At 38.0% G+C, this 26,294-nt stretch overlaps 1 protein-coding gene, 3 long non-coding RNA genes and 1 pseudogene across 7 annotated transcripts; all 5 read left to right on the forward strand.

The window, feature by feature from the left end:
- Positions 1-4,126: 4,126 nt before the first annotated feature.
- LOC113671323 (protein spitz) lies at positions 4,127-6,182 on the forward strand. The gene is made up of 3 exons (XM_027187535.2): positions 4,127-4,329; positions 5,328-5,354; positions 5,878-6,182. Exons 1-3 carry the CDS (start codon positions 4,254-4,256, stop codon positions 6,051-6,053), a joined length of 279 nt encoding a protein of 92 aa, XP_027043336.2. The 5' UTR covers positions 4,127-4,253; the 3' UTR covers positions 6,054-6,182.
- Positions 6,183-12,456: 6,274 nt separating this feature from the next.
- Positions 12,457-13,817, forward strand: LOC149034966 (uncharacterized). Its single transcript, XR_016182148.1, has 2 exons — positions 12,457-13,043; positions 13,311-13,817. It is a non-coding gene; the product is annotated as an uncharacterized LOC149034966 (long non-coding RNA).
- A 453-nt stretch (positions 13,818-14,270) lies between these two features.
- Positions 14,271-26,058, forward strand: LOC149034967 (uncharacterized). Of its 2 annotated transcripts, XR_016182143.1 has the most exons (4): positions 15,411-15,761; positions 16,715-16,741; positions 17,308-17,544; positions 25,993-26,058. It is a non-coding gene; the product is annotated as an uncharacterized LOC149034967 (long non-coding RNA). The 2 variants fall into 2 exon arrangements; XR_016182142.1 differs by lacking the exon at positions 25,993-26,058 and having other exon boundaries at positions 14,271-15,761; positions 17,308-17,610.
- On the forward strand, positions 17,762-22,614 carry LOC149034968 (uncharacterized; annotated as a pseudogene). The gene has a single exon (XR_016182140.1). The product of XR_016182140.1 is annotated as an uncharacterized LOC149034968 (transcript).
- On the forward strand, positions 24,025-26,058 carry LOC149034969 (uncharacterized). 2 transcript variants are annotated; one of them, XR_016182144.1, is made up of 3 exons: positions 24,025-24,227; positions 25,143-25,166; positions 25,752-26,058. It is a non-coding gene; the product is annotated as an uncharacterized LOC149034969 (long non-coding RNA). The 2 variants fall into 2 exon arrangements; XR_016182145.1 differs by having other exon boundaries at positions 24,028-24,212.
- Positions 26,059-26,294: the final 236 nt, after the last annotated feature.

The following is a 26,294-nucleotide window of genomic DNA, read 5'->3' on the forward strand; positions in this document are numbered from 1 at the left end:
GTTTTCTCCGGGGGGAGAAAGACCACCCCCCAGTTTTTTTTGGTTTCACCGAAGAAATTTCTTAAAATAGGTAAAATGTGTAAAGTTCTCATTGCATTGGTATTTAGCCGATTACTCTGAGGGTTCGTAAACGTATTGTTACATCCTAAATGGATGCAAGTATCAGTCAATTAGATTGACGGCTTGCTAATCACCAGAGGCAAATAAATGACTGTTTAGACTTTTCGATTCATCCAAATATACATAGCTTTGAGGTCAAATATATCCCCTTGTCAGACAGCTACAACACTAATTTTAATTCCCCTTTCTAATCCATTATTTCATCTCTAAAAAGCATCAAAAAATCCTTTGGGCACTGCCGTATTTTTGTCTTGGATGCTTCGTAAAATCTGTGACAGTGACAAGCTTCTCTTAGCTACACTTTTCACGCAATTCTGGCTCTCGGCGGCCACTTGAGCAAATGAACCTACATTTTATAGCTCGTTATACAAGATTGATCAAGGAAGCTAAAAATATGAGTAACTTTCGAGTTTTTTGTGGAAATGGAATATTTCACGTTTAGAGAAATTCGTGTAGGTGAAATGTTGATGGGAAAATCGTAACGTTTTTTCTTCTGTCTTACCACAACTCAAGTTCCACCCTCGTAGCATGCAGCCAAAGCCTTTTCAGTGTTCTAATGCTGATGAATCCACCCCCTGAAACCTAAAGACGGGGAAACTTGGTGAAGAGGGCCATGTTTGATACAATTGCATACTGGCAGCTTACTCTCTGATATAGTCACAGTTAAATTATACACGAGAAATTAAACTTAAACCTCTTGTAAGCAACCAATGATAACTTCGGGAAGTCTTTCCCTAAGTAAAAATCCTTTCACTGAGGTTTAAGAATGACTGGGGCTGGTGATGACTAATCTGTGACTGATCAAAACCAAAAGCATTTTCCAACCCCCCCCCCCCTCCCCTCAATTAGAAAAAAACCCACGACCCCTATTTTCTCCTTAGACCGACAGTCGTTCTAACTCAGAACTTAAACAACTCTAGGATTAATTCAGCGCAAACACTTGGGTTAAACTTTAAAACAAAATCACTGGACACTGTTAACCTTTGCTCAAATCTATCTGACGAACCTGAAAAATTTCGTTGTTCTTCTCCACAACGAGAGCGTGCAGGACGCCATCTTGTGTGAACGCGCACTTATGATCTTCGTTGGACGAATCTGCTCCACATACCGCCCTGTGATCAGCTAATTAACGAGAATACACCAGTCTTCCACATAATTCACACAACTGAAAGTTATCGATTTTTTTTTCTAGCTCATCTTTCGCGCGTGAAACTAAAATTTTCGAAGCTAGGTTCACATAAGGTGAATATGAATAAATGATAAGCCGCTGACATATCGTAGTTCAGAATCAACATTGGTCCCAGTGCTCCACGTTATTTTGTTGAGATACGTGAACTTGCAGCCGATCTAGGTAGAGAAGGATTGACAACCCGAACGGGTAATTTTTTTTTTTTGAATGATAAAAAAAAAGTTATCATTGATTTCTTCGCTCAGAATCGAAGCACACAAGTATTCAAGGAGAAAGCCACGTGTGTTGATCCCTCAACTCTCATGAATAACCAAGACAAAAACTCTCCCAACAATATGAAAATCATCTCAAGCAGACGGGTGGTGAAAATAATGAAAAACTTCAATAAGGGAATTTTTAGTTGATCCCAAATTCCCCGAACTACCTTCTTAAGAATTGTATGGCGGACAATAAGGAAAACTACAAATGAAACCTTGGGAGTGAAAGAGTTTTTAACAAACAAACTAAAAATACAGAGAGAATGCTGAGTTTATTCCTGGTGACATAGTACAGCCAGGGGATTTCCTTTCTTTGCTCATTAATGGTTTGTAAAGTTATTGTCACGGAAAGAGATGTGCTGGGAAGGTTTCTTTTTTTTATTAGTACCGATATAGCTTTTTGGGGTTCAAATAATGTTATTCCTACGACGGATTTATTTCGGTTGGAAGTTATCAAAACAGATGTTTGTTTTTGCGTTTCCTTTTTCGTTCAGGAAAGTATTACTTCATGTTTTAAGCACGGCTGTTGACAGAAATACCTCATTTTCTTCGAGGTAAAGTGCGGTAAAAACGGTATTTTCCCCTCGGTGGTAAAGGAAATGTTATTCTTTCTACTTGAAGTGTACAGATGAAGACAGCTAAACATTAATCTCCCGTATTTCTAGGGATCATTAACGAAAGAGCATTATTTTACGAAAGTACAGACCCAGCGGTACGTGGTAAAGACCGTTCAAACCGCAGTTTTCTATGCTTTCCCAATTCAATATTCAGGCACGATTCTTGTTTGTTTTACAGACTTTCTTTTGTGGTCTTTATTCTGCCTTTGTTTACTTCAGAATACGAGTTGATTTTCCCTGCTTTGACATTTTAGCACATCTTTCACGATAATTTCCCTTGCTCTCTCTGATTCGCGTTGATTCGAGTAGCGTTTACTTCAACTAGCCTGACAAATGAACGCTTGCGTCAATTTGCTAAAATAAAGTACTTCTCATTTAAAGCAGAACCACGGAAGGGCTGATCATAGATCGAAACGTTCTGAGGGATTTTTCTACCCCTCTACAACTCTGAACCATTCTTTACAACTTAAAGACACTTGTTGAGATTTTTCTTTGTTTAATAACTTTAAAAAAAATTTCTTTTTTATTCGATTCTTTAAAAGGAATTTTCAGTGTAAGACATATTTGATATCACGTTTTTTTGCCCATGCCTTTGACAGACAAGTAATGTGATTTTGCGAATTTGGCGAAATTCAGATGCTCAATCAGATTCGAAAACTCCATTACCAACAATGTTTGAAGAAAGCAACGCTAAATTTCGACGCAAACTTCTTTGTTTCGATAGTTATCAGAGTGTTTCGAAAGTGAGAAAAATAAAAAAGGAAAATAAAAGTTGTTCCGGCAATCCATCTTCATAAAAGGAAGGAAAAAGGTGCCAGGAAAAATCAACATAAAACAGAGATGCAATGTTTATTTTCGCGTTTTTTAAAAAGATGTAAGTTTCTTATCAGAGGGTTTAGAAAATCAGCGAAAAAAAAAAAAAAAAAGAGAAGTTGCCTGATGTATTCTCATAAAAGCCTAGAAATTCAACTTAAAACAAAGAATGAGTCTCAAAGTTTAATTTTGCGTGTCACAAAGCACCTAAGTTTCTCGTTGGCTTTTCGCGATCCTTGCTGACAAATTTGTAAAGAGGAAAAGCTAATATCCGAAGAGGCGTTTCTAGCTGAATAATTTACGAGGTAATCTTGGTGGTGTTACAACCCCTTTGGGAAAGAAAACTGGTTATTTTTTGTGGCTCCACTTACATACATTTTACAACGCGAACTTGTTTTGTCTGGTGGATCCCCTTATTCATGGTCATAACCAAACGCTTTGTAACAAAACAGCGTTAGCAAAAGAGAAATAGTTCTTTTTGCTAACTATACGTAACAGAAATAAACCTTAATTAAACTGGCGCTATAGTGAACTCAAGGATCCTGTGATTCCAAGAGCAGAATTAAGCCGTCAGTCTCTACACAACTCTTCCCAAATGGATCGGCCATTTTTACCAATTGGTCCACAAGGCATGCTCTCCCCTGATTCCTAATGCCGTGTTAAAACACAACGAATCCTTATCATTATTCGCTCCTATTTCACTGTCGTTCCTCTACTGTACAGTGTTTTGTACCATGGTGTTATGCAAACGTCTGTTTTTAAACGTCTGATTTGCTGCCTGGCTAAAGAGCTCACACATTCCTCATTCTTAACAATGGCAATTACACTAATATCCATAAAAAGGGTTTTAAGGAGTTAATGTGAAACTAGGAAAAAAAGTGAAAACACGGTACGAGACAATAAAAAGTTTCTTCATTCATAAATAAAAACCTGTAAAATACCAATCAATAGGAAAGATTCAATAGAAAAAAAAGAAGAAAACATCATTTGAAATCACATAACAAGACAGCTACAAGCTAGAAAGGGCGGCTGAAGTGTCGTAAAAATCAAGATTGAACGAGTGGTGATTGGTGTTGATTTTATAACCTGTTGCTTGGGAACAAAAGGATGGGAACATTTTTTAAATATTTAGATTTGTGAGTCTAATATATACTAGACGATATTCAAGCAAACCTCACCGCAGATCTGACCGTGGCAGAAGAGTTTACTCTACAAGAAGCTTTATTTTTCAGTTGCAAAAGAAGACGCTTATCCACAATGAAGATTGCTCTGATTCTGATTGGTGCTGCTTGGGTGGTTTGTGCGACGGTGGAAGCTGGTAAAGGAAAAGCCCGTAAGTCAGTGTGATTCTTAGTTTATACGCATCATGTTCGAGTAATTTTCAATTGGTTTTCAAAAGAAATCCTTTACTCCATCAATTTTTTTCTTCATTACTCTCCTCAATTAGTCTAGGAAAGTCGCGTCACCTTAAACCAATCGAACTTAAGTTTTGTGCTTCTTTGCGCTTTGTGGGGGGCGCGGCACGTGTGATTTCAACATCAGGGACTTTTAGAGCCACGTTTGTCTCTGAATACGTGTGACCGAAAACTTCTAAGAGTCACGTGACCAGACTCCAGTGGTCCCGTTCGCTATTTGCCGTCCACGTTTGAACTTTGGACAAGGCAGTTTCAGGTTGTGGAACTTTTTTCCTTCTTGTTCAAAAGTTCTCACGTACATCCTATAAATATATGTGAAGTGAAGTATTTTCTTTACAATCAATCCGTTTGGGACGTAAGAAAACTAATCTTTTATCCACATTTTGTGTTTGAAACCAAGGACTTCCATCCTTTGTGTGATTCAAGTTGGCGGCGCACATGTTGATTGTTTTTTTTAAAGTGAAAGCGGACGTCGGTCTGAAAAGCTAAAAATCTCGAGACTTCTAGCTTCTAACCACAATGGTAGCGGTGAATACACCAAACGTGGATCTAAAACTCTCTATTACCAGTATTTCAAGCAAGTAAAATTTATGCCTCCCGCATTAATTTTGGGCCTAAAGCGGATAAACCCTTTTGCTACCCTCTTGGAGCAGTTTGTATGTGTTTTCTTTGAGATTTAAGTAATCCTGGTAAATGTCAACAGTTCAATCAGTTAGCCGTTTAATAAAGTGTTCGGTTCATTTCAAGTGACCCTCCTCACGATGAGTACAAAATCTGGTATCATCTCCTTAAAAATCATTCAACATTCTCGCTTTTTCTTCATTCCTTACCCAGCAAAAGTTGATTTGGCTATTTGCAACAGTATTAAAGAAGTTATGTAAAATTTTTATGATGTCTTTTTTTTTTTGCTTTCAAGGTGATAACGGAGGAACTCACAAGCTACGTAAGTTTTCCTTGCAGACCATAATATCTTCCCTCCAAATTTAAATTTTCTGTTTTCTTGATATTTTTTATTCACCTCAGTTACAATATAGCGCAAAGAAAAAAGTATTATGTAACGACATCTCTATCAGTCATAAAAACAATTTATTTAACAGGTCAGAGTTTCACGCTTTATGTTGTAGTATTCGGACTATCAATGCGCTTTCTTCTAACAGATTGTGCTCGGTGCATTTAAGCAGTCTGTACCTAATCTCAGGGGCAACTAATTGATGAATAGTGAGCCAGCCATTTTTTATCACGTGGCGGGGGGGGGGGGGGAATCATATGATTTGCAGGAAAGAGGGTGACGAGGGGGGAATCAGTCGTCTCCAATATAGTATAGAAAAATGACTGTCAATTAACTGCCCATGAGGGGAGAGGATCATAAGTATATTACAGAACGTTATAAAGGGATAAGGCAAACTTTATTATAACACAAGTAATAATTATCGTTTCCTTCGTTTATGTCTTTTTTCTTCCTTCAGCCTGTACGGCCGAAGAAGATCGAGAAATGCATTGTTTGCATGGAGGAACGTGTTTCGCCTTGAGAATTGGTCAGGAAAGGGTCAGAGCTTGTCATTGTCTTTCTGGGTTTACTGGCAAAAGATGCCAGTATCGAAGGATTGATCCGGATCTCCTGCACCCAAAATCTGGAGATTAACAACCTTCCTTGGAGATAAAAAAAGAGATTCTTCGACAACTACGCAGATTTAGCACTTGCGAGTTGAAAAAGAATGTGAAATTGTGAAAAATTTGGGCCAAAACTGAAATAAATCTGATAGCATAGAAACTCATTTGTTCTGATGAGTCAAATATGAGTCAGGTAATAAATGTCCAAGGAAGGGTCAGGTAATTCCTTTAAAACTCCTTTTTGGCAGACTCGGCCCAGTCTCCACCCCAATCTCAGCCCCAGTGATGATGGATGACAGCAGAAATTTTTTTTGCGTCTTTATATCTCAGATAAGACTCCATGTTTTCTCCTTTTCACTTGACGCTTCCACAAGATACCGGTTGGTTGAGCAAACACTTCGATGATTAACAAGTTTGTTTGTCAGAATTGATTATACAAAGAATATTTTTTCTATTTTGTCATTTTTCTTTTTCTCCTTCTTTCTTTGCACTTTCCTCATGTAAGCCGGAAAGTCCTTTGCACTTCGGTCACATGAAGTTTTCTGTGTTCGTGTAGGATTTGCCTCATGTACTGGGGAATCAAGTGTCCCTGAGTCTGACAGTTCCACTTTTTATTCAGTCTATCGAAATCATTGGCCACTTATGGGTTTTGTAGTATTACTTTGCCATTTTGCCAATTGTCATTTTCATCGAGTACCACTCTAGAAGTCTCTACACCAAAACGGTTTTGAACACCTTCGTCCGATGATTCACAATGAGAATTCGACTTTGGAAACACTTTGGTCTTTTGGTTCTGACGAAAACAGCCGATCCTAACACATGACCTTCGGAGTTGCATTTCGGCTGCTTATCATGGCATCTTCTTTCTCGTGATTAAAAATGGAAGGTTTCTCAATATGTTCATCCATTTTATTTACCGACCTCAAATGATTTATATCTTTATCTTCATCAGTGCTAAATCCCACATTGGTTCTTTCGCTGATGGCAGAAATTTCTTTCTCCGTTAACAGTTAACTATACATGACAAATGTAACTTAAACCTCTTGTAAGCAACCAATGATAACTTCGGGAAGTCTGTCCCTAAGTAAATATCCTTTCACTGAGGTTTAAGAATGACTGGGGCGAGTGATGAATGATCAGGACCAAAAGTATTTCCCGTTAGGAGGGAATACCGGTCAGAACACCCCTCCTCAATTAGAAAACAACCCACGACCCCCATTTTCTCCTTGGACCCGTGGTCGTTCCAATTCAGAACTAACATAACTCTAGGATTGCAAACACCTAGGTTAAACTTTAAAGCAAAATCACTTTTAACCTTTGCTCAAATCTATCTGACGAACCTGAAAACATTTTGTTGTTCGTCTCCACAACAAGAGCGTGTAGGACGCCATCTTGTATGAACGCGCACTTATGATCGTCGCTGGACGAATCTGCTTCACATACCGCCCTGTGATCAGCTGATTGACGAGAATACACCAGTCTTCCACATAAATCACATAACTGAAAGCTATCGAACTTTTTCTTGCTCATCTTTCGCGAGGAAAAACACGTGGAATTAAAAATTTTCAAAGCTAGGTTCACATAAGGTGAATATGAATAAATGATAACCCACTGACATATCGTAGTTCAGAATAAATATTGGTCCCAGTGCTCCAAGTTATTTTGTTGAGATACGTGAACTTGCAGCCGATCTAGGTAGAGAAGGATTGACAACTCGAACAGGTTATTTTTTTTAAAATCATATAAAAAAAATTATCTTTGATCTTTCGACTCAGGATTGAAGCACACAAATATTCAAGGAGAACGTCCGGCGCATAGCGCCACGTGTGTTGATCCCTCAACTCTCAAGAATAACCAAGAAAGAATTTCTTCTGTCAATATTAAAACAATCTCAAGCAGATAAGAGGTGAGAATGAAGAAAAATTTAAATAAAGGAATTTTTAGTTGATCCCAAATTCCCCGAACTACCTTCTTAAGAATTGTATGGCCGACAGTAAGGAAAACTTCAAATGAAATCTTGGGAGTGAAAGAATTTTTAAGAAACAAATTAAAAATACAAAGAGAATACTGAGTTTATTCCTGGTGACATGGTACACCCAGGGAATTTCCCTTTTTTTGCGCAATGATAATTTGTAAAGTTATTGTCACGGACAGAGATATACTGGGAAGGTTTCTTTTTGGGGTTAAAATAATCTTATTCCTACTACTGATTTATTTCGGCTGGAAGTTACCAAAACAGATGTTTGTTCTTGCGTTTCTATTTTTGTTTAGGACAGCATTACTTCATGGTTTAAGCACGGCTACCGTCATATCGCTTTTGACAGAAATACAACATTTTTTCCGAGGTAAAAGTGCGGTAAAAACGGTATTTTCTCCTCGGTGGTAAAGGAGATGTTATTCTTTCTACTTGAAGCACATAAATGAAGACACCTAAATATTATTCCCCCGTATTTTGAGGGGTCATTAGCGAAAGAGCATTATTTTACAGAAGTACAGACCCAGCGGTACGCGGTAAAGACCGTTCAAACCGCAGTTTTCCATGCTTTCCTGATTCAATATTCAGGCATGATTCTTGTATGTTTTGCAGACTTTCAGATTCAGTGTTGAAGAGAATGTGGTCCTTATTCTGCCTTTGTTTACTTGAATACGAGTTGCTTTTCCCTGCTTTGACATTTTAGCACATCTTTCACGATAATTTCCCTTGCTCTCTCTGATTCGCGTTGATTCGAGTAGAGTTTACTTCAGTTAGCCTGACAAGTGAACCCTTGCGTCAATTTGCTAAAATAAAGTACTTCTGATTTAAAGCAGGAAGAGCTGACTTTACCTCTTTACAACTCTGAACCATTCTTGACTACCTAAAGACACTTGCTGAGATTTTTTTCTTTCCCCACACTTAGTCAGGGCCTGTGGTATTTATTTATTTGTGCACGAGAGCAAAGTGCCCGTCACGTGGTTTCTGGTTCTACAAGGAAGAGAGAGGACCTTGGGAACGGGGTTAAGTATTTTTTCGCGGTTACTCCTACCAATGCAATCACCAATATTGCCTTTACCTAGATGACCTCCCGTCATCGTAAAAAGCTTCACCGGTAGCCAACAGTTATGCTCGACAAAGCTAACTGTTACCGTAAATTTTGCGTCAATTGCGAGTACCATTGACTTGATTTTGCCAATATAATTTCGTTTTGCCACAACAACACCATGATTAGGTAAGTCTTCTCTTTATTTTGTAATAGTTGTCATCAATGTTGCATTTCGTAGCAAGGCTATGTAGGCAATTGTTAACCACTACCGTAATAAACGAAGAAAAGTTGAGTGAAGTACGTGTAACTGAACACTTCGAAGTAAATTTGAGTTTTTGTTACTCTCACACAAAACGGGTTAATAATGGTACTTGAACTGAGCGGAGTGCAATTTGGGCTGAAATCATACGCGTGATTTGAAATTACAAGTATGATTTCAGACCAAAATTGCACGACACGAGGTTCAATTACCACTTTACTAAATCCATTCTGAAATCACCCAAATACAGGACTAGGTCAGTTCAAATATTTTATTGATGCAGTACTGAGCTGGCTCGAAATTAAATTCATCCAGTTTGGGGGGGGGGGGGGGAAAGTAAGAGTTTTGGAAACAAAAGTTGCAAAATTTGCCACATGATACTCTTTGTCTTTCATTTTCCTGCAATTTGATCGGTTACTTTAAACAAGCCTTGAAATCTGGTTGGTTGTTTTTTTGTTAGTGTAGCCTCCTCATTGGCTAAGAAAAAGATGCGATTTAAAGCAAAAAATGGAGCGATTCGTGAATAAATCGCATCAATCAGAGCCAATCAGATTACAGGGACCACCAGTGGTTTCAAAATGGGTGTAATAAAGTTTGAAAACAAGTTACTTAGTAAGTTTTACAACCCTTAAACTTACATTAACTGCCGGAGCTTTCACAGAACAAAACTGTCAGTTTATGTTTAAATATTTCTTGATTTGTCGTAGTTCTTAGTTTTGGAGATTCAGAGGGAGTAATTAGGTCTTAAGACCTAATTTTGAGCCGTGCGCTGCTGGGTATTTAATTTTTTGCGTAAGCATTCGCTTTCTGTTTGTATATGCAAGAAATTCTTGGATGAATAAGGAACAATCGTACAAAATTCCAGTTCTCGGCCAGAATTGTGTGCAGTTACATTTTGAAAGTATGTCAAAAATTGCCTCAATCCTATGAAAATCTCGACAAAATTTGCGCAGAAAATAAAATTCTTGTAAATAGTGTCGCGCCGCGCACTCTGTAACTGTCTGAAGAAAATTTATATTTGAAAGATTTCATTACTTTCAACTCCCGTTTATTACCAACAACCGAAGTTGTACTGACAGATATAACATAATGACAAAGTCCAGTATTTATCTGTGGATTTACGATTATAGGAATTTGACGTTTTTCTTTTAAGTGGTGATCTCTGTAAGAGCGGTCCAAGGCGTTTCGCATCGGAAAAAGGTTTTGCCTTAAACTTTACCTATCAAACTATCTTTGGTAGCAAGTAAATAAAACGACACTGGTTTCTGGAAATACGTCAAAGGAAATTCTGAGAGCTCTCAGTAATCAAAGCTGCAAAAGGCCCTTTTTTGACCTCTTGCAACATCGAAAAATTTCAAAAGTTTACAAGTTCACTTCCCGTAACACACCGCATGCAGCAAGAAATTGTTTATATTCCTAAATCGTGTGATATATAAGGGGTTTGGAAAGATTTTCAATTTTGATGTGCGTTTGTTCAGAGGTTCGCCATAATCTATTTAAAACACCCGTTAGACAGCTTTCTGAAATTGGTCAAAAGTACTCTTTCTTTCTTGGGTGATATTTCTCAAGTCCAGACCAGATCATTGAAAACTCCGGTTGATTTCTTCTAATAAGATGTTCAAAAGCATAGTAATGTAAAAAACATCTTGCACATCTCGCACTTATTAATTTCCTTCGCCGTTGTGACTTCAAACTTTGGCGATTTTGCTAGTGTGATTGCAAAACTATACAAATTGGTCTGTTGAGCAAACTCCGACCGTTTATATTGGTAGCTTCATAAATCGTAGATTTTAACCATTTCAAAAAGAAAAGGTAGTAGGGCAGAGCTTTTAGAACACATCGATTGATTTTTTAAACATTTTAAACGGCTAAATTTTGGCAAATGATTCTGTCTCGTGACGAAAAAGGAAAACAAAATGTGACGAATATCATACTAATTCTATTTCTTCGCTGGTCTAAGTCGCTCGTAATTCACGTGAGATAGAGCGTGGGAACCTGAGCAACCAGTTCGAGCGTTGACCTTCGAGTGGTCAGTTGTGTGATCGAACGGCGCACAAAATTTTTTCATAGAATGAGCGGAAACGAGGATAAAGACGCTGAACGAGAGTTTTTTCATGACCAGTTTGCAAGTGGTTTGTCATACAGTGCAATTATCACAGCCAGAAGTGCTCTGTCCATTATTATCTGACTTCCTGATAGTGGTTCATTTGGAAATCACCCCCTGGTTATCCGATTCATGTAAGGTGTCTTTGAAACAAGACCATCACTGCCAAGATACAGAAACATATGGTATGTTTCTATTGTTCTGGACTACTTGCAAACTTTATCGCCACCTTAGCAGTTTAACCTCAGGGACATAACACTCAAGACTGTCATGTTAGTTACCCTGCTCTCTGGCCAGCGATATGAAACTGTTCACACCCTTACTGTTATTAGCACGAGGAGCTCTGATGACTCTGTTCGTTTTGAAATAACTTAACTCTTGAAAACCTCCAAACCTGGGAAGCAGCAGGGACAGTTAGATTTGAGGGTTTACCCAATCGATAAGCGCTTATATGTTATAACCAACCTTCTGGAGTATGTTAAGAAAACAGAATCAGTGAGAGCTGGACATGATGCCTTGTGGTTGAGTTATTGTAAACCTTTAAAACTTGTAAGTCGAGACACCATAAGTCGGTGGGTAAAGAATGTCTTAAAAAAAAGCTGGTATTAACACACAAATTTTTGCTGCTCATGGTACCCGAGTTACTTCCACCTCGGCTGCAGAATCAGGTAACACACCCATAAATACCATGACGGATGCAGCAGGGTAGTCTAGTGAAAGCACTTTTCGAAAGTTTTATGACAAACCCATTCAGAAAGTTGTTAACTTTGGTGATAAAATTCTTTCACCGCATAGATGTTAGATGTCAGGAGCTAAGAAGACACACCCACCCTACTGCAGTTACCAAAAGTGGACCTAATACACACTCTCCCACCATTACTATGCTTTGGGAATGTGTCCACTAACAGGATTTAAAGACTGATTGCCCAGGTTCCCGCGCTCTATCTCACCTGACTTCCTAGCTCCTGAGCAATGACTCATAGAATTGCAATCAAACTTCAACCAACAGGTAAGTCTCGTTTAACTCTTAATTAGAATTCGGTCAACGTGCTATTTAATAGATAATTACTGAGGTTCGCAGCATTATACCCAATAATGCTGCGAACCTCAGTAATTAACTATTATAATTATTGACCCTCATAAAATCCTATTGTTCTCTCTCTGCATTACATCGACGATTTCAGTCGCCCCTTCATATTGATGTTTTGGTACACCAACAATGCAACTGGCAAGCATTGTCCAGTAATAATACAAATTGCATAATCCTTTTTCATTCCCCAATTCAGCCATTGTTAACTACTTGCAAAGATGATATAATCATTGACTCTCATGAATTCCTACTATTTTCTCTCCAACAATGCAATTAGCACGTATTGTCTAGTAGTTATACAAATTACATAACCCTTTTCATTTCCCGGAATTTAGTCATTGTTAAATCCTTGTAAAGATTATGTAACTTTCCACATCTTTCAGGTGTGTGATTGAATTTCATGCAAACGTAATTTGCATTGTATATTAACGCAATGCACTTGGTTATTTGAGTTGTTTGTTGGAAGGCAAAGAGTTGCTACTGTTTTGAAGCTTGATGGAGGATTCTTCGGAAGACGAATCTGCCATTTTCATAACGCAGAGCCAGAGGTCGGAAAATGCCGCTGCCGTTGCCCTTCGACGAAGTTGCGCCACACGATTGTACGAAGGTGGTGTGCCAGAACAAGTTATTGTAGAAACCACTGGTCACCGATCATGTGATGGGGTTAGGAAGTATAAGTGTACCTCATCAACACTTAAAAGGAAAGCAAGTGAAATCTTGCAGGGAGCGACTCCTAAGAGGGCAGAAATAGACGTCAAGGAAAAAAATGAAAAACTGTTTAACAATGATGTTGAGCAAAAATATGATGGACAAAGGGAAGAAACAGGGTTACAGGGGTTAAGCGAAAAGGTTTTAGACGAAAACCAGAGCGAAGATTATAATCAGTCAGTTGTAATTAGTACTCACAGTACGAAAATTGTTATTTCTTACAAGTGAGAAAGACTGTCATTGTCAGATGTGCTCTAAATAAACTGTAAAATGTTTTCGTCTGTACGTCTCCTGGAATGGTACTTCTCATGGTGTATTCATTTACTTTTTAACTTCAGATCTTCATCATAAATTATGCGCGGACATTCGCGAATTTTCAAAAATTACTGAGTGGAAAAGTAACGAAGTAAATACCACAGTCATGCAGCAATATTAAAAATATTGCTGGAAGCAGGCTGCATTATTAAAAATATTGCAGTGCAGCCAGCCCACTGCAATATTGAACGTTTTAGCGCGTTTAGGATTACCCCTGATAATTTCCCTGCTACCAAAAAGGACCGCCACCGTTTTCCTCAGACAGTTGGACTTGACTGAATATGAATACTTTCTCAGGCTGAAATCGCCGATATAATGCTGAGAGAGAACAATAGGATTTTATGAGGGTCAGTAATTATTGAGAAAAAAATCGTTTCTGTTCTTTTATGTTTGGCTTAATAGAGCTTAAACTCTTCAAACCTGTATGAACATTTCACAACTAAACTACAGGATTTTATTTAGTGTAACCGGCGGTATCAGTATTACGACACGAGCGCTCCCTCCTTTTCGCCGAAGTTCGTGGGGCAGGTCGCAAAAAACCAGAACTGAAATATTTTTGTTAGTGCCTCACTCCAAGAGCTCCCGGTCGCGCGCTAACACCTTTTTTCTATTTTTAGCTCTGACTTTTTTTGGACTTGCGCGACGGACTTCGCCCAAAAAGAGGGACTGCACGTGATCTATAACAACACGTACTGATATTCACCGTGACCAGTGACTCAGTCACGTAATTCAATTGCGTACTTCTCCTATTTAAATATGGCAGCGACAACGTGATTTTTTGCTCGGAATTCTAGCCTAGTTCTTCCAAGCTGTCAGCCGTGTTTGCGCTTGATGGGAGCAAAGAAATACTGGACTTCAGCTCAGCGAGAGGAAATGTCCAAGATTCAGTGAAAGGTTTCAATGCGTATAATGACAGCAACGCTGACGCTGTAGAAAAGCCCAAGATTACAAATTTGGAATCCCAAGTGGATTGATGGGAAAAATGCCCCTTTCCTGAAAAATCTGAGTGTTCAAGCTGGAGCAGGGGAAGCTGGTGTGGTTTCAATGCGTGTAATGACAGCATTACTGCTGCTGTACAAAACCTCTGCTCTGATTTTCAAATGGCTGATGTATGCGTTTAAGTGCGTTGGCTGAGAATCTATTAGCATAAATACTCAGGATTTTAAAAGGTATCGAAGACTGTCAGTCGAAACCTGTCTTAAACTTCTGCTCATGATCTACGACCGCTTGGAATAATGGTTTACCAGCTCTTGGCGCCATGACATCGCACAGCAGCTGGCGAGCTTCTCCTGCTCCAGCCTGAACAGAATGAGACTCCTGTTTCTATTCGTATGTCCGGCCAAGCCTTTATGGTGGCTGCTCCACGTGTAGCCGCAAGCTATGACTTATAAATACAGGCTTTTAGTTTTAACTTGTAATACTCCCTGAAGAAGTCTACGACAATTAGACGAAACGGGTCGGAGAATGAAGAAACTTTATAATTATTGATCATAGAGTGCTGCTCACTAGTTCAGTTTTAAAAAAATAATTTTATAATGTTTTTTTAAAAAATTATTTTAAAAAATTTCAAAATAATTGTTTAAAAAAATTATTTAAAAAAATAATTTACGAAATTGAAAAATTATACAAACAATAAATATAAAATTAAAAAAATTAAAAAACATCTAAAAAATAATTAAAACAAAATTTAAAAAAATTGATTAAAAAATAATTGTAAAAAATTATTTTAAAAAAATTTGAAAAAATCAATTAAAAAAGTTATTAAAAACTAATAAAACAAAAATTTTAAAAATTATCTATAAAACAAAAACAAATTTAAAAAATTGATTAAAAAATTGTCCAATGAGACTTTTACCCCCAACTGAAAAGAATAAAACAAGAAAACGTCTTTTGAAATCGCCAAGCCAGACAGCTACAAGCTGGACAGGGCGGCGCAGATTTTTTTTTTTAAAAAACAAGATTAAACGAACTGTGACTGGTTTTGATTTTATATCCTGCTGCTTGGGAATAAAAGGTTTATGAACTTTCTTTTTAATATTTATATTTTTTAGTCTAATATATACTGAACGATATACAAGCAAATTTCACAGCAGATCTGAGAGTGAGAGAAGAGTTTACTCTATAAGAAGCTTAATTTTTGAGGTGCAAAAGAAGACACTTATCCACAATGAAGATTGCTATGATTCTGATTGGTGCTGCTTGGATGGTTTGTGCGACAGTGGAAGCTGGTAAAGGAAAAGCCCGTAAGTCAGTGTAATTCTTAGTTTATACACATTATGTTGGAGTGATTTTCAATAGGTTGTCATTACTCTCTTTAACTAGCCTAGAAAACTCGCACCACCTTAAACCAATCGAACCTTTTGTGCTTCTTTGCGCTTTGAGGAGGGCACGGCATGTGTACTTTCAACATTAGGGAGTTTTAGATCTACGTTTGTTTCTGAATACGTGAGACTAGACTCCAGCGGTCACGTTCGCCGTTTGTCGTCTACGTTGGAACTTTAGGCAGGGCAGTTTCAGGTAGTTGAACTCCCTCGACGGTTATTTTTCTTCCTGATCAAAAGTTCTCATGTAAATATATGTGAAGTGAAGTCTTTCTTTAGAACCAATCCGTTTGGGACGCTAGAAAACTAATCTTTTCTAGCCACATTTTGTGTTTGGAACGAAGGACCCCCATCCTTCGTGTAATTCAAGATGGCGGCGCACATGAGGATTTTTTTTTTCAGGCGAAAGCTGACGTCGAGCTAAAAAGCTGAAAGTCTCGAGACTTCTAACTTCAAACCACAAACTGCTGACCGCCGTTTGTTGATAGTAGTGAACACACCAAACGTGGATCTAAAACTCTCTTTTCCAAGTATTTAAAGCATCGAAAGGGGAATCTTGAAATCTCACATTACCTTGCCTCTGTAAAACTCGCGCCTCTCGCATTAATTTCGGGCCTAATCACGTGTCACGCATGAACCCTTTGCTACCCTCTTCGAGCAGTTTGCATGTTTTTACTTTACGTTTAATAAAGTGTTCCGTTCTTTTCAAGTGATTCCCTTCACAATGAATACAATTAAAAAACTGGTATCTTCTCGTTTAAAATCATTTAACATTTCCTTCAGTCCTTACACAACAAAACTTGCTTTGATTATTTGTAACAGTAATAAAGAGGTCATATAAAACTTTTACATCGTTTTCTTTTTTTGCTTTCTAGGTGATCGCGAACAACTTTGCTCGCGAGGTAGGTTTTTCCTTGCAGACCAAAACATCTCCGCTCCAAGATTAAATTTCTATTTTCTTGATTTTTTTAAAATTTTACCTCAGTTATAGCATAGTGTAAGCAAAAGAGTATTGTATAACTTCATCTCCATCAGTTACAAAACACAACTTATACAGAACAAAAAACACAGACTAAACTTTGTTTTTGCCCCAGATCGTGATGATATTGACAGGTCAGAGCGTCATGCTTTATGTCGTAAGATTCGAACTCTTGATGTTTTTTCTTCTAACAGACTATGTTTGGTGCATTTAGGCAGCCTGTACCTTACCTCGGGGGCAACTAATTGTTGAATAAGGAGCCGGCCTTTTTTTATCATCTAGCGTGGGATTACATGGTTTTCAAGGGGGGGGAGGGGGGGGATCAGTCGTCTCCGATATGGTATAGAAAAGTGACCGCCAATTAACCGCCAATGGGTGGGGGGGATCATGAGTATATTACAAAGCGTTATAAAGGGATAAGGTATATTTTTTTAATGACATAACCAATAATGACCGTTCCCTTCGTTTATGTCTTTTTTCTTCCTTCAGTTTGTACGCAAACAGAAGCTGTAATAGCAAGCTGTTCGACGCTTGAAGTGTGTTTCCTTGAGGTATATGATGACGGCTTGGAGTTACATTGTCTTCCCCTTCCAGAGGTTACAGGCCCGAAAATCCTGCAATCATTAATAAAGCGCGATCTTCTGAAGACAAAACCTGGATATTAACAGCCTTTGTTAGAGATTAAAAAAAATTCTAGAACATCTCCGCAGATTTAGCGCAAACGAAGTGAAAAGGAATGAGAAATTGTGAAAAATTTAGGCCAAAACTGAAATAAATCTGATAGCATGGAAACTCATTTGTTCTGATGAGTCAAATATGGGTCAGGTAATAAATGTCCAAGGAAGGGTCGGGTAATTCCTTTAAAACTCCTATTGGGAAAACTCGCTTCAGTCTCCACCCCAATCTTAGCCCCAATGATGATGGATGACAGCGGAAATTCTTTAATTTTTTGCATTCTTATATTTCAGATAAGACTCCACGTTTCCTCCATTTTCTTTGACACTTTCATATCACACTAATTAGTTAAACAAATATTTGATGATTGACGAGTTTGTCAGAATTGATTACACAAAGAATATTTTTTCTATTTTGTCATTTTTTTTCCTTCTTCCTTTGCACTTTCCTCATGTAAGCCGGAAAGTCCTTTGCATTTCGGTCGTATGAAGCTTTCTGTGTTCGCGTAGGATTTGGCTCATGTACTGGGGAATCAAGTGTCCCTGAGTCTGACAGTTCCACTTTTTCTTTAGTCTGACCTGAATTTCTGCGAGAAATTCTTGATTTGTATCGTTAGCCGCTAATGGGGCTTGTAGTATTACAATACTTTGCAAAATTGTCATTTTCATCGAGTACTTTTCTAGAAACCTCAGCACCTAGAAGATTTTGAACACTTTAGTCTGACGGTTCACGAAAAAAAAATTCGACTTTGGATCGGAAGTGCTTTGGTTTTTCGGTTCTGACGAAGGAGCCAATCCGGGCGCACGATCTTCGGAGTTCCATTTTGGCTGCTTATCATGGCATCTTCTTTCTCGTGATTTAAAATGGTAGGTTTCTCAATATGTTCATTCATTCCATCTACCGACTTCAAGTGAATTATATCTTCATCTTCATCGACACTAAACGTCACAAAAATGTCTTCTCCGGTTCACAACCATCTATGTTATCGCTCCAAATAATAGACGGAGTTTTTTCCCGTGCTTCTGGTTTCGCTTGTAGAGATTCCGATACAATCGTCAGAGACTTATCTGCCTCAACCTCCGCCGGCGTTGTCCCAGCTCTTGGATTTTTGCTTGCGCAGAAATCTTGTCTTTTGTCGATGCCCTCAAAGCTAAATCGTTTCACGGCGATTATTGCAAGAGGGCTAATGGGTCTTTTCTTATCACCGATGGGGTTCCGTTCCATGCCAGTTGCAGTGCAACTCGGACGAGGACTGGGAGCGACCCATGGGAGGTGGTCTTGTGACAGAGGAGGGAAGGAAAGAACCCGGTGTGCCACCTCCGAGGTCTACACTAGGAAGCTGTCGAAACTGTTGAAGAAAAAACAAAATTCTCAGAAGGCTTTCTGAAAATTTACCACCTCTTCGGGGAAGAAAACTGATTATTTATTGTGGCTCCACTTACATACATTTTACAAAGTTAGCTTGTTTTGTCTGGTGGATCCCCAGATCAACAAAAGAGAAACAGTTCTTTTTGCTAACGTTACGAAACAGAAAAAAAAAGAATTACTGGCGCTATAGTGAACTCAATGATCCCGTGATTCCAAAGGCAGAATTAAGCCGTCATCTTCATACAATTACTCCCAAATCGATCCGCCATTTCTAACAATCGGTCCCCAATCTCTTATAAGAGGCATGCTCTCCCCTGATTCCTATGGCCGTGTTAAGGCTACGAAGTTTGCATGGTGAATCCTTATCTTTACTCGTTTCTATTGACTTTCTTTTTGTTGCTTTTCTGCCGTACAGTGTTTTGTACCAAAGTCTTACGCAAACGTCTGTTTTTCCTCATTCTCAACAATGGGAATTACACACTGAACATATTCAGGGTTTTTGGGAGTTAATGGGAAACTAGGAAAAAAGTAAAAACGTGTACGTGACAAAATAAAAAAGTTCCTCACTCCTAAATAAAAACTTATGTACATGCACCATGTTCAAGTGATTTTCAACTAGTTATCATAGGTAATCCTTCACTGCATTCATTTTTCCTTCATTACTCTCTTCGACTAGTCTAGAAAAGTTGCACTCCCTTAAACCAATCGAACCTCTGGTTTGCGCTTCTTTGCACTTTGGGGAGGGTGTGGTACGTGTATTTTCAACATTAACAGTATTTCAAGCATCAAAAGGGAAAACTTGAAATCTCGCATTGTCTTTGCCCCATATCGTGATGATATTTAACAGGTCAGAAAGTCGTAGCTTTGTGCCATCAATCACATCCGTGCATCAAATCGCAGACTTACAGGAAACCAGCTCAATTCAATAGCTGGAAGAAGCGGTCGACTGACTAAACGAATGACAGGAAATAACCAGTGACACTATGCAAAAGCTGAGCAGTATTCGGGTAAGCGAGTTTGAAGGTATCTTGCCATCACTTTTTTAGCGTTTTCTACGGTGCAAGGCACAAATGTTTACAGCAGGTTGCATAGCTGTTTATTCTCATACATATGGCAAGACTTGACCTCTGCTCCTGAAGTTTTAGAGACTGTCACTGGCCAAAAAATTGAACTTGGTACATGGTCGAAGCAGTTAAAACTGTTGGGGAAACCAAAGTTTTCAGAAGCTCAGTCCGAATCTATTGATTTGGAAATTGCTCAGCTCCTCCAAAAAGGGGTTATTCAGCCATGCCATCATGAGGCCGGGGGATTTATCTCCCCAGTATTTACTAGGCCTAAGAAGGATAGTTCTTTTCGAGTGATTTTGAACTTTAATACCCATGTCACTAATCATCATTTTAAAATGGAAACACCTGGACTGCCATCAGAATGATGAAACCTGGATGTTACATGGCATCCATAGATCTGAAAGATGCCCATTATTCAGTCCCAATAAGCAGTAATAACCAGAAGTTTCTATAATTTGAATGTAAAGGGACCTTAGGGCTAATGACGTCTCGTTTCCCAGGGGCTATGTGTGGATCTCTGCACTACAGGGTTCTTGAAATGGATAAAACACAGGCCCTAGTAACATGCAACGGGAATTTTGAGAAAGCCATGTCTTTATCTCTGGAGTCCAAAACGGACCTCAAACTGTAGGTTGATACATTACTATTAGCATTTAACCTTATCAACCATGGGAACCCCCAAATCATGATGGTAACAGATGCATCTTTCCCTGGATGCGGTTGCTGTTTTGATACCGTCACAACTGGAGGAAATTGGACTCCAGAAGAAGCTGTACATGATATAAACTATCTAGAAATGCTTGCTGCCTATCTTGCACTGAAATCATTTGATAGTACAATTTCTGGCAAGCATGTTAAACTTATGGTAAATAACACCACGATAAACCAAATGGGCACATGCCACTCTCGGGAAAACAACTGCCTTGAAAAACAAATTTGGGAGTTGTGCATATCTCGTAAAGTTTGGCTCACGGTAGTACACATTCCAGGCTAAGAAAATAGTGAGGCAGATAAGGAGTCACGCCTGTCTAGAAGGGAAACCGAGTGGACATTACAACCATCCCTCTTCAAAGCTGCCACTGACAAACTAGGTGTTACCCCAGGCATTGATCTTTTTGCCTTAAGGCTTAATTATCAATTAAAACCTTATGTTGCCTACAAGCCAGAGGCACATGGAATAAATGCGTTTCATGTGTCGTGGAGGGACTGCATTTTTATGCTTTCCCACCAATAATATCCCCCAACTGGCCTATTCAAATTTGGTGGCCTTATCTAATGAATATGCTTGTCAAATGCTGGTACACAGTGTGTAGCCATGTCACTTTCTTTCCCTCATATATATAACAAGAGGAATGGTATTGTATCCTCAATGGACTTGGTTAATATCGTGAACATAGATGATGAATTGTATTCTGGTCTATCTAGTCTATCCAAGCAATCCTATTTACTGTTTACAGAAGTACCTGAAATAATAATAGTGTTTAATATTAATTATCAGCTTCAATATAGTCCAAGCTATACTGGTACTATAAATGGTATTTGTGAAGTACAAGATTTCAATTATTGTATGTCATTTGCTAATGCTTTGCAGGCTTTGCTGGGACAAAATTATAATTCCTTTCTTTTAACAATCCTTAGCACTACAGTAGGTTTTTACTGTAATGGTGATGGTAAGTTTAAGATATTTGATTCTCATGGTAGAGATTCATATGGTGTGCCCCATCCTCAAGGAACTTGTGTGCTGTTAGAAGTTAACACCCTAAATGAGCTGATAAACTATTTTGAAGGTCTTTATCAAAATCCAAATGTTTTATTTGAACTCAAAGGTGTACATATTAATAGAAAACAATGTGATATGACAGATATTTCTGATCAACAGTTGTCAGCTGTCCCCCTCAAAGCAAATCATGCAGATGCTGAAATCACAACCATTCATATTCCCTTGTTATGCTATTGTGCCACATCTTTTTATAGCATTTGTTTTTCCATTATCAAATATTGTGGGTATTGGAATTCACAGACTCTAGAGAGAATCACTGACCGTGCAAACAAGTTTTACAAAGAAAAACTCAATGGCAATAACAATCCACCCTCTATCAATAGTTTCCCAAGGACACTTCAAATATATGATGCAGATATTAATATTGCCTTTAATTTGGAGAAACAAGGAATACAATGATGTACATCTCTTGGTTGCAAATTATTGCCTCAGAAGTCAATCACAGATAATACAAAGGATAATACTGGGTTTTTAATGTGGATTTCAAATTATTGCTTCAGCTGTATTTTTCAAAACAATAATATGAAAACAAAAGCAAAAAGTGTTAAGTACTATATTATAAGATTCAGTCCTAATGGCACAGCTTTTCAGAGTAAGATTAGGGAAGGTCCTTATTATATTTGCTCTGTTTGTAACAGAGTACAATACAGAAAAACTGTTATCCAGTTAAGAAAACAAATGTACAACACTCAGCAAGAACTATTTACTGAGTTGTATCCCCATGATTCCTTTCTGTCTTGGAATGACCTATCACCTATCGCCTGATGACAACCTTTTTGGAAATAGATGTATGCCCTAGGCCAGACTTGAGCTCACTATTTCAGTATACTAGTCCGACACCCGTAGTATCATTACAATTGATCCCAAGGACCAGTACCATCCGGGTATCCCAGTTACCCTGTTCTCAGGGTCTAGTTCGCTAAAAATATATCTAAACTTGTTCTAAAAAGATTGGTTTACATAACTTTCTGATTTGTACGTGGCATAAAAACAAATTCAGGATAAAAAACATTCAGGTAAATCACTTACGTAAAACCTACCTCTTAGCGTTGAAAACGCGCGTTGAGAACTCCGAACGTGACCACAGGGCTTGATAACGTGACCTCCACCGGTTTGCCGTTCGAGGTTTCCTCTGAAAACCTGGTGCTAAATGTCACTATTATGATATTCAATACGTTTTGTTCAGCTTATTTGTCACGAGACAGAATCATTTGCCAGATTTTAGCCGTTTAAAATGTGTAGAGTTTCAATCGGTGTGTTCTAAAAGCTCTGCCCTACTACCTTCCCTTTCGCAAATGGTTTTAATCTAAGATTTATGACGCTACTGATATAGAATTGTCGGTGTTTGCTCAACAGATAATTTGCATAATTCTGCTATCGCGCCAAATTATAATTCGAAGCCAAATCACCAAAAGTTTAAAGTCACAACGGCGAAGGAAACGAAAAAGTGCAAGATGTTTTTATATTTTTTATGCTTTCAAACATCTTATTAGAAGAAATCAACCTGATCTTTTAATGGTCCGGTCTGGACTTGAGAAATATCACCCAAGAATGAAAGAGTACTTTCGACCAATTTCAGAAAGCTGACTAACGGGTGTATTTTAATAATTTATGGCAAACCTCTGTATAAGCACATATCAAAATTGAAATACTTTGCAAACCCCTTAGATAAGACACCACATAGGAATACAAACGATTTATTGCTGCATCTAGTGCGTTAAATTTTCGATGTCGCAAGAGGTCAAAACATGGCCTTTTTGCAGCTTTGATTATTGAGAGCTCTCAAAAATCTTTTTTTTACGTATTTCCAAAACTCAATGTGGTTTTATTTACTTACTACCAAAGATAGTTTAATGTGAAAAGTTTGAGGCAAAACTTTTTCCGATGCAAAATGCCCCGGACCGCTCTTACAGAGATAACTGCCGTAATACTCCCTGAAGAAGTTTACGGCAGTTAGACAAAACGCGTCGGATAATAATTAAGTTTTACAACTACTTATCGTCGAGTGCTGCTCGCTAGTTCAGTTTTAAAAATAATTAAAAAAGTGAATTAAAAACGAATTAAAAAGTGAATTGAAAAAATTGAAAAAATTATTTCAAAGAAATTATTTAAAAAGATAAAAAAATAATTAAAAAACTAATTGAAAATTTATTCAAACAATAATTAAAAAATTATTAAAGAAATAATTCAAAACATTTGAAAAATAATTAAAACAATTATTAAAAAAATTGATTAAAAAATAAAAAATTGAAAAAACCAATTTAAAAAGTTATTAAAAATTTAATTTAAAGGTTGAGAATATTCTTTTTAATATTTATATTTGTTAGTCTGATATATACTGGACGATATACAAGCAAATTTCACAACAGATTTTCGAGTGAGAGAAGAGTTTATTCCACAAGAAGCTTTATTTTTCAGGTGTAAAAGAAGACACTTATTCACAATGAAGATTGCTATGATTCTGATTAGTATTGTTTGGATGGTTTGTGCGACAGTGGAAGCTGGTAAGGGAAAAGCCCGTAAGTCACTGTAACTCTTAGCCTATACGCATCATGTTCGAGGGATTTTCATATTGGTTGTCCAAAACAATCCTTTACTACGTACATCAATTTTGTCTTCTTTACCCTCTTCAATTAGTTTCTTTCAAAATTAGGGAGTTTTAGATCCACATTTGTTTCTGAATACGTGTGACCAGTGGTCACGTTCGCCGTTTGCCGTCCACGTTTGAACTTTGGGCAAGGCAGTTTCAGGTAGTTGAACTCCCTCGACGGTTATTTTTCTTCCTGATCAAAAGTTCTTATGTATTTCCATAAATGTTCATGAAGTGAAGTCTTTTCTTTTCAACCAATCCGTTTGGGACGATAGAAAACCAATCTTCTAGCCACATTTTGTGTTTGAAATGAAGGACCCCCATCCTTTGTGTAACTCAAGATGGCGGCGCACATGATGATTCTTTTTCTCAGATGAAAGCCGACGTCGATCTAAAAAGCTGAAAAACTCCAGACTTCTAACTTCTAATCACAAACTGCTGACCGCGGTTTGACGTTAGCAGTGAACACACCAAACGTGGATCTAAAATTCTATATTTCAAGTATTTAAAGCATCGAAAGGGGAATCTTGAAATCTCACATTACCTTGCCTCTGTAAAATTCAAGCCTCTCGCATTAATTTTGGGCCTAATCACGTGTCACGCATGAACTATTTGCTACCCTCTTCGAGCAGTTTGTATATTTCTACTTTACAAAGTGTTCCGTTCTTTTCAAGTGATTCCCTTCACGATGAGTACAAAAACTGATATCATCTTGTTAAAAATCATTCAACATCCTGGCTTTTTCCTTCAGTCCTTACCCTGTAAAACTTGCTTTAACTTCTTGTAACAGTACGAAAGAGGTTATATAAAACCTTTACATCGTTTCTTTTTTTTTGCTTTCTAGGTGATGTCAAAGAATTCTGGCGACGTAAGTTTTTCCCTGCAGACCGAAATATTTCCCCTTCAAGATTAATTTTCCTATTTTCTTGATTTTTTTTTAAAATTTTACCCGCCTCAGTTATAGTATAGTGCAAGCAAAAGAGCATTGTATAACTTCATCTCCATCAGTTACAAAACATAATTTATACAGAAAAAAAAACACAGACTAAACTTTCGCTTTGCCCCAGATCATGATGATATTTAACAGGTCAGAGCGTCATGCTTTATATTATAAGATTCGAACTCTTAATGTATTTTCTTCTAACAGATTGTGCTTGGTGCATTTAGGCAGTCTCTACCTAATCTCAGGGACAACTAGTTGTTGAATAAGGAGCCAGCCATTTTTCATCACCTGGCGTGGGATTACATGGTTTTCAAAGGAAGGGGGGGGGACGGAGGGGGGATCAGTCGTCTCCAATGTAGAATGGAAAAATGACTGACTGCCAATTAATTGTCAATCAGGGGCGAGGTTCATGAGTAAATTACATAGCGTTATAAAGGGATAAGGTAAATGTTATCATAACTCAAGCAATAATGACCGTTCCCTTCGTTTATGTCTTTTTTCTTCCTTCAGCTTGTTCGGCAACGGAAGCTGAAGTACTAGATTGTCCGGAGGGGACAATATGTATGGCTCTGGTATTTGATACAGGAATCGTGGTCCCTGCATGTAGGCCATTGGAGGGTTAACAGGCTCGACAAGCCGGCAACCGGTAATATAGCGGGATCTCCTGGAGACAAAACCTGGATATTAACAGCCTTCCTTAGAGATTAAAGGAAAAATTTTAGAACAACTCCGCAGATTTAGCACTAACGAGTTGAAAAGGAATGTGAAATTGTGAAAAATTTTGGCGAAAACTGAAATAAATCTGATAGCATGGAAACGCATTTGTTCTGATGAGTCAAATATGAGTCAGGTAATAAATTTCCAAGGAAGGGTCAGGTAATTCCTTTAAAACTCCTTTTTGGCAAACTCGGCCCAGTCTCCACCCCAATCTCAGCCCCAGTGATGATGGAAGACAGCAGAATTTTTTTTTGCATCTTTATATTTCAGATAAGACTACATGTTTTCTCCTTTTCCCTTGACGCTTCCACAAGATACCAATTAATTGAGCAAATA

Source organism: Pocillopora damicornis, chromosome 13 (genome assembly GCF_964200805.1).
Source record: "Pocillopora damicornis chromosome 13, jaPocDami1.2, whole genome shotgun sequence".
Taxonomy (NCBI): Eukaryota; Metazoa; Cnidaria; class Anthozoa; order Scleractinia; family Pocilloporidae; genus Pocillopora; species Pocillopora damicornis.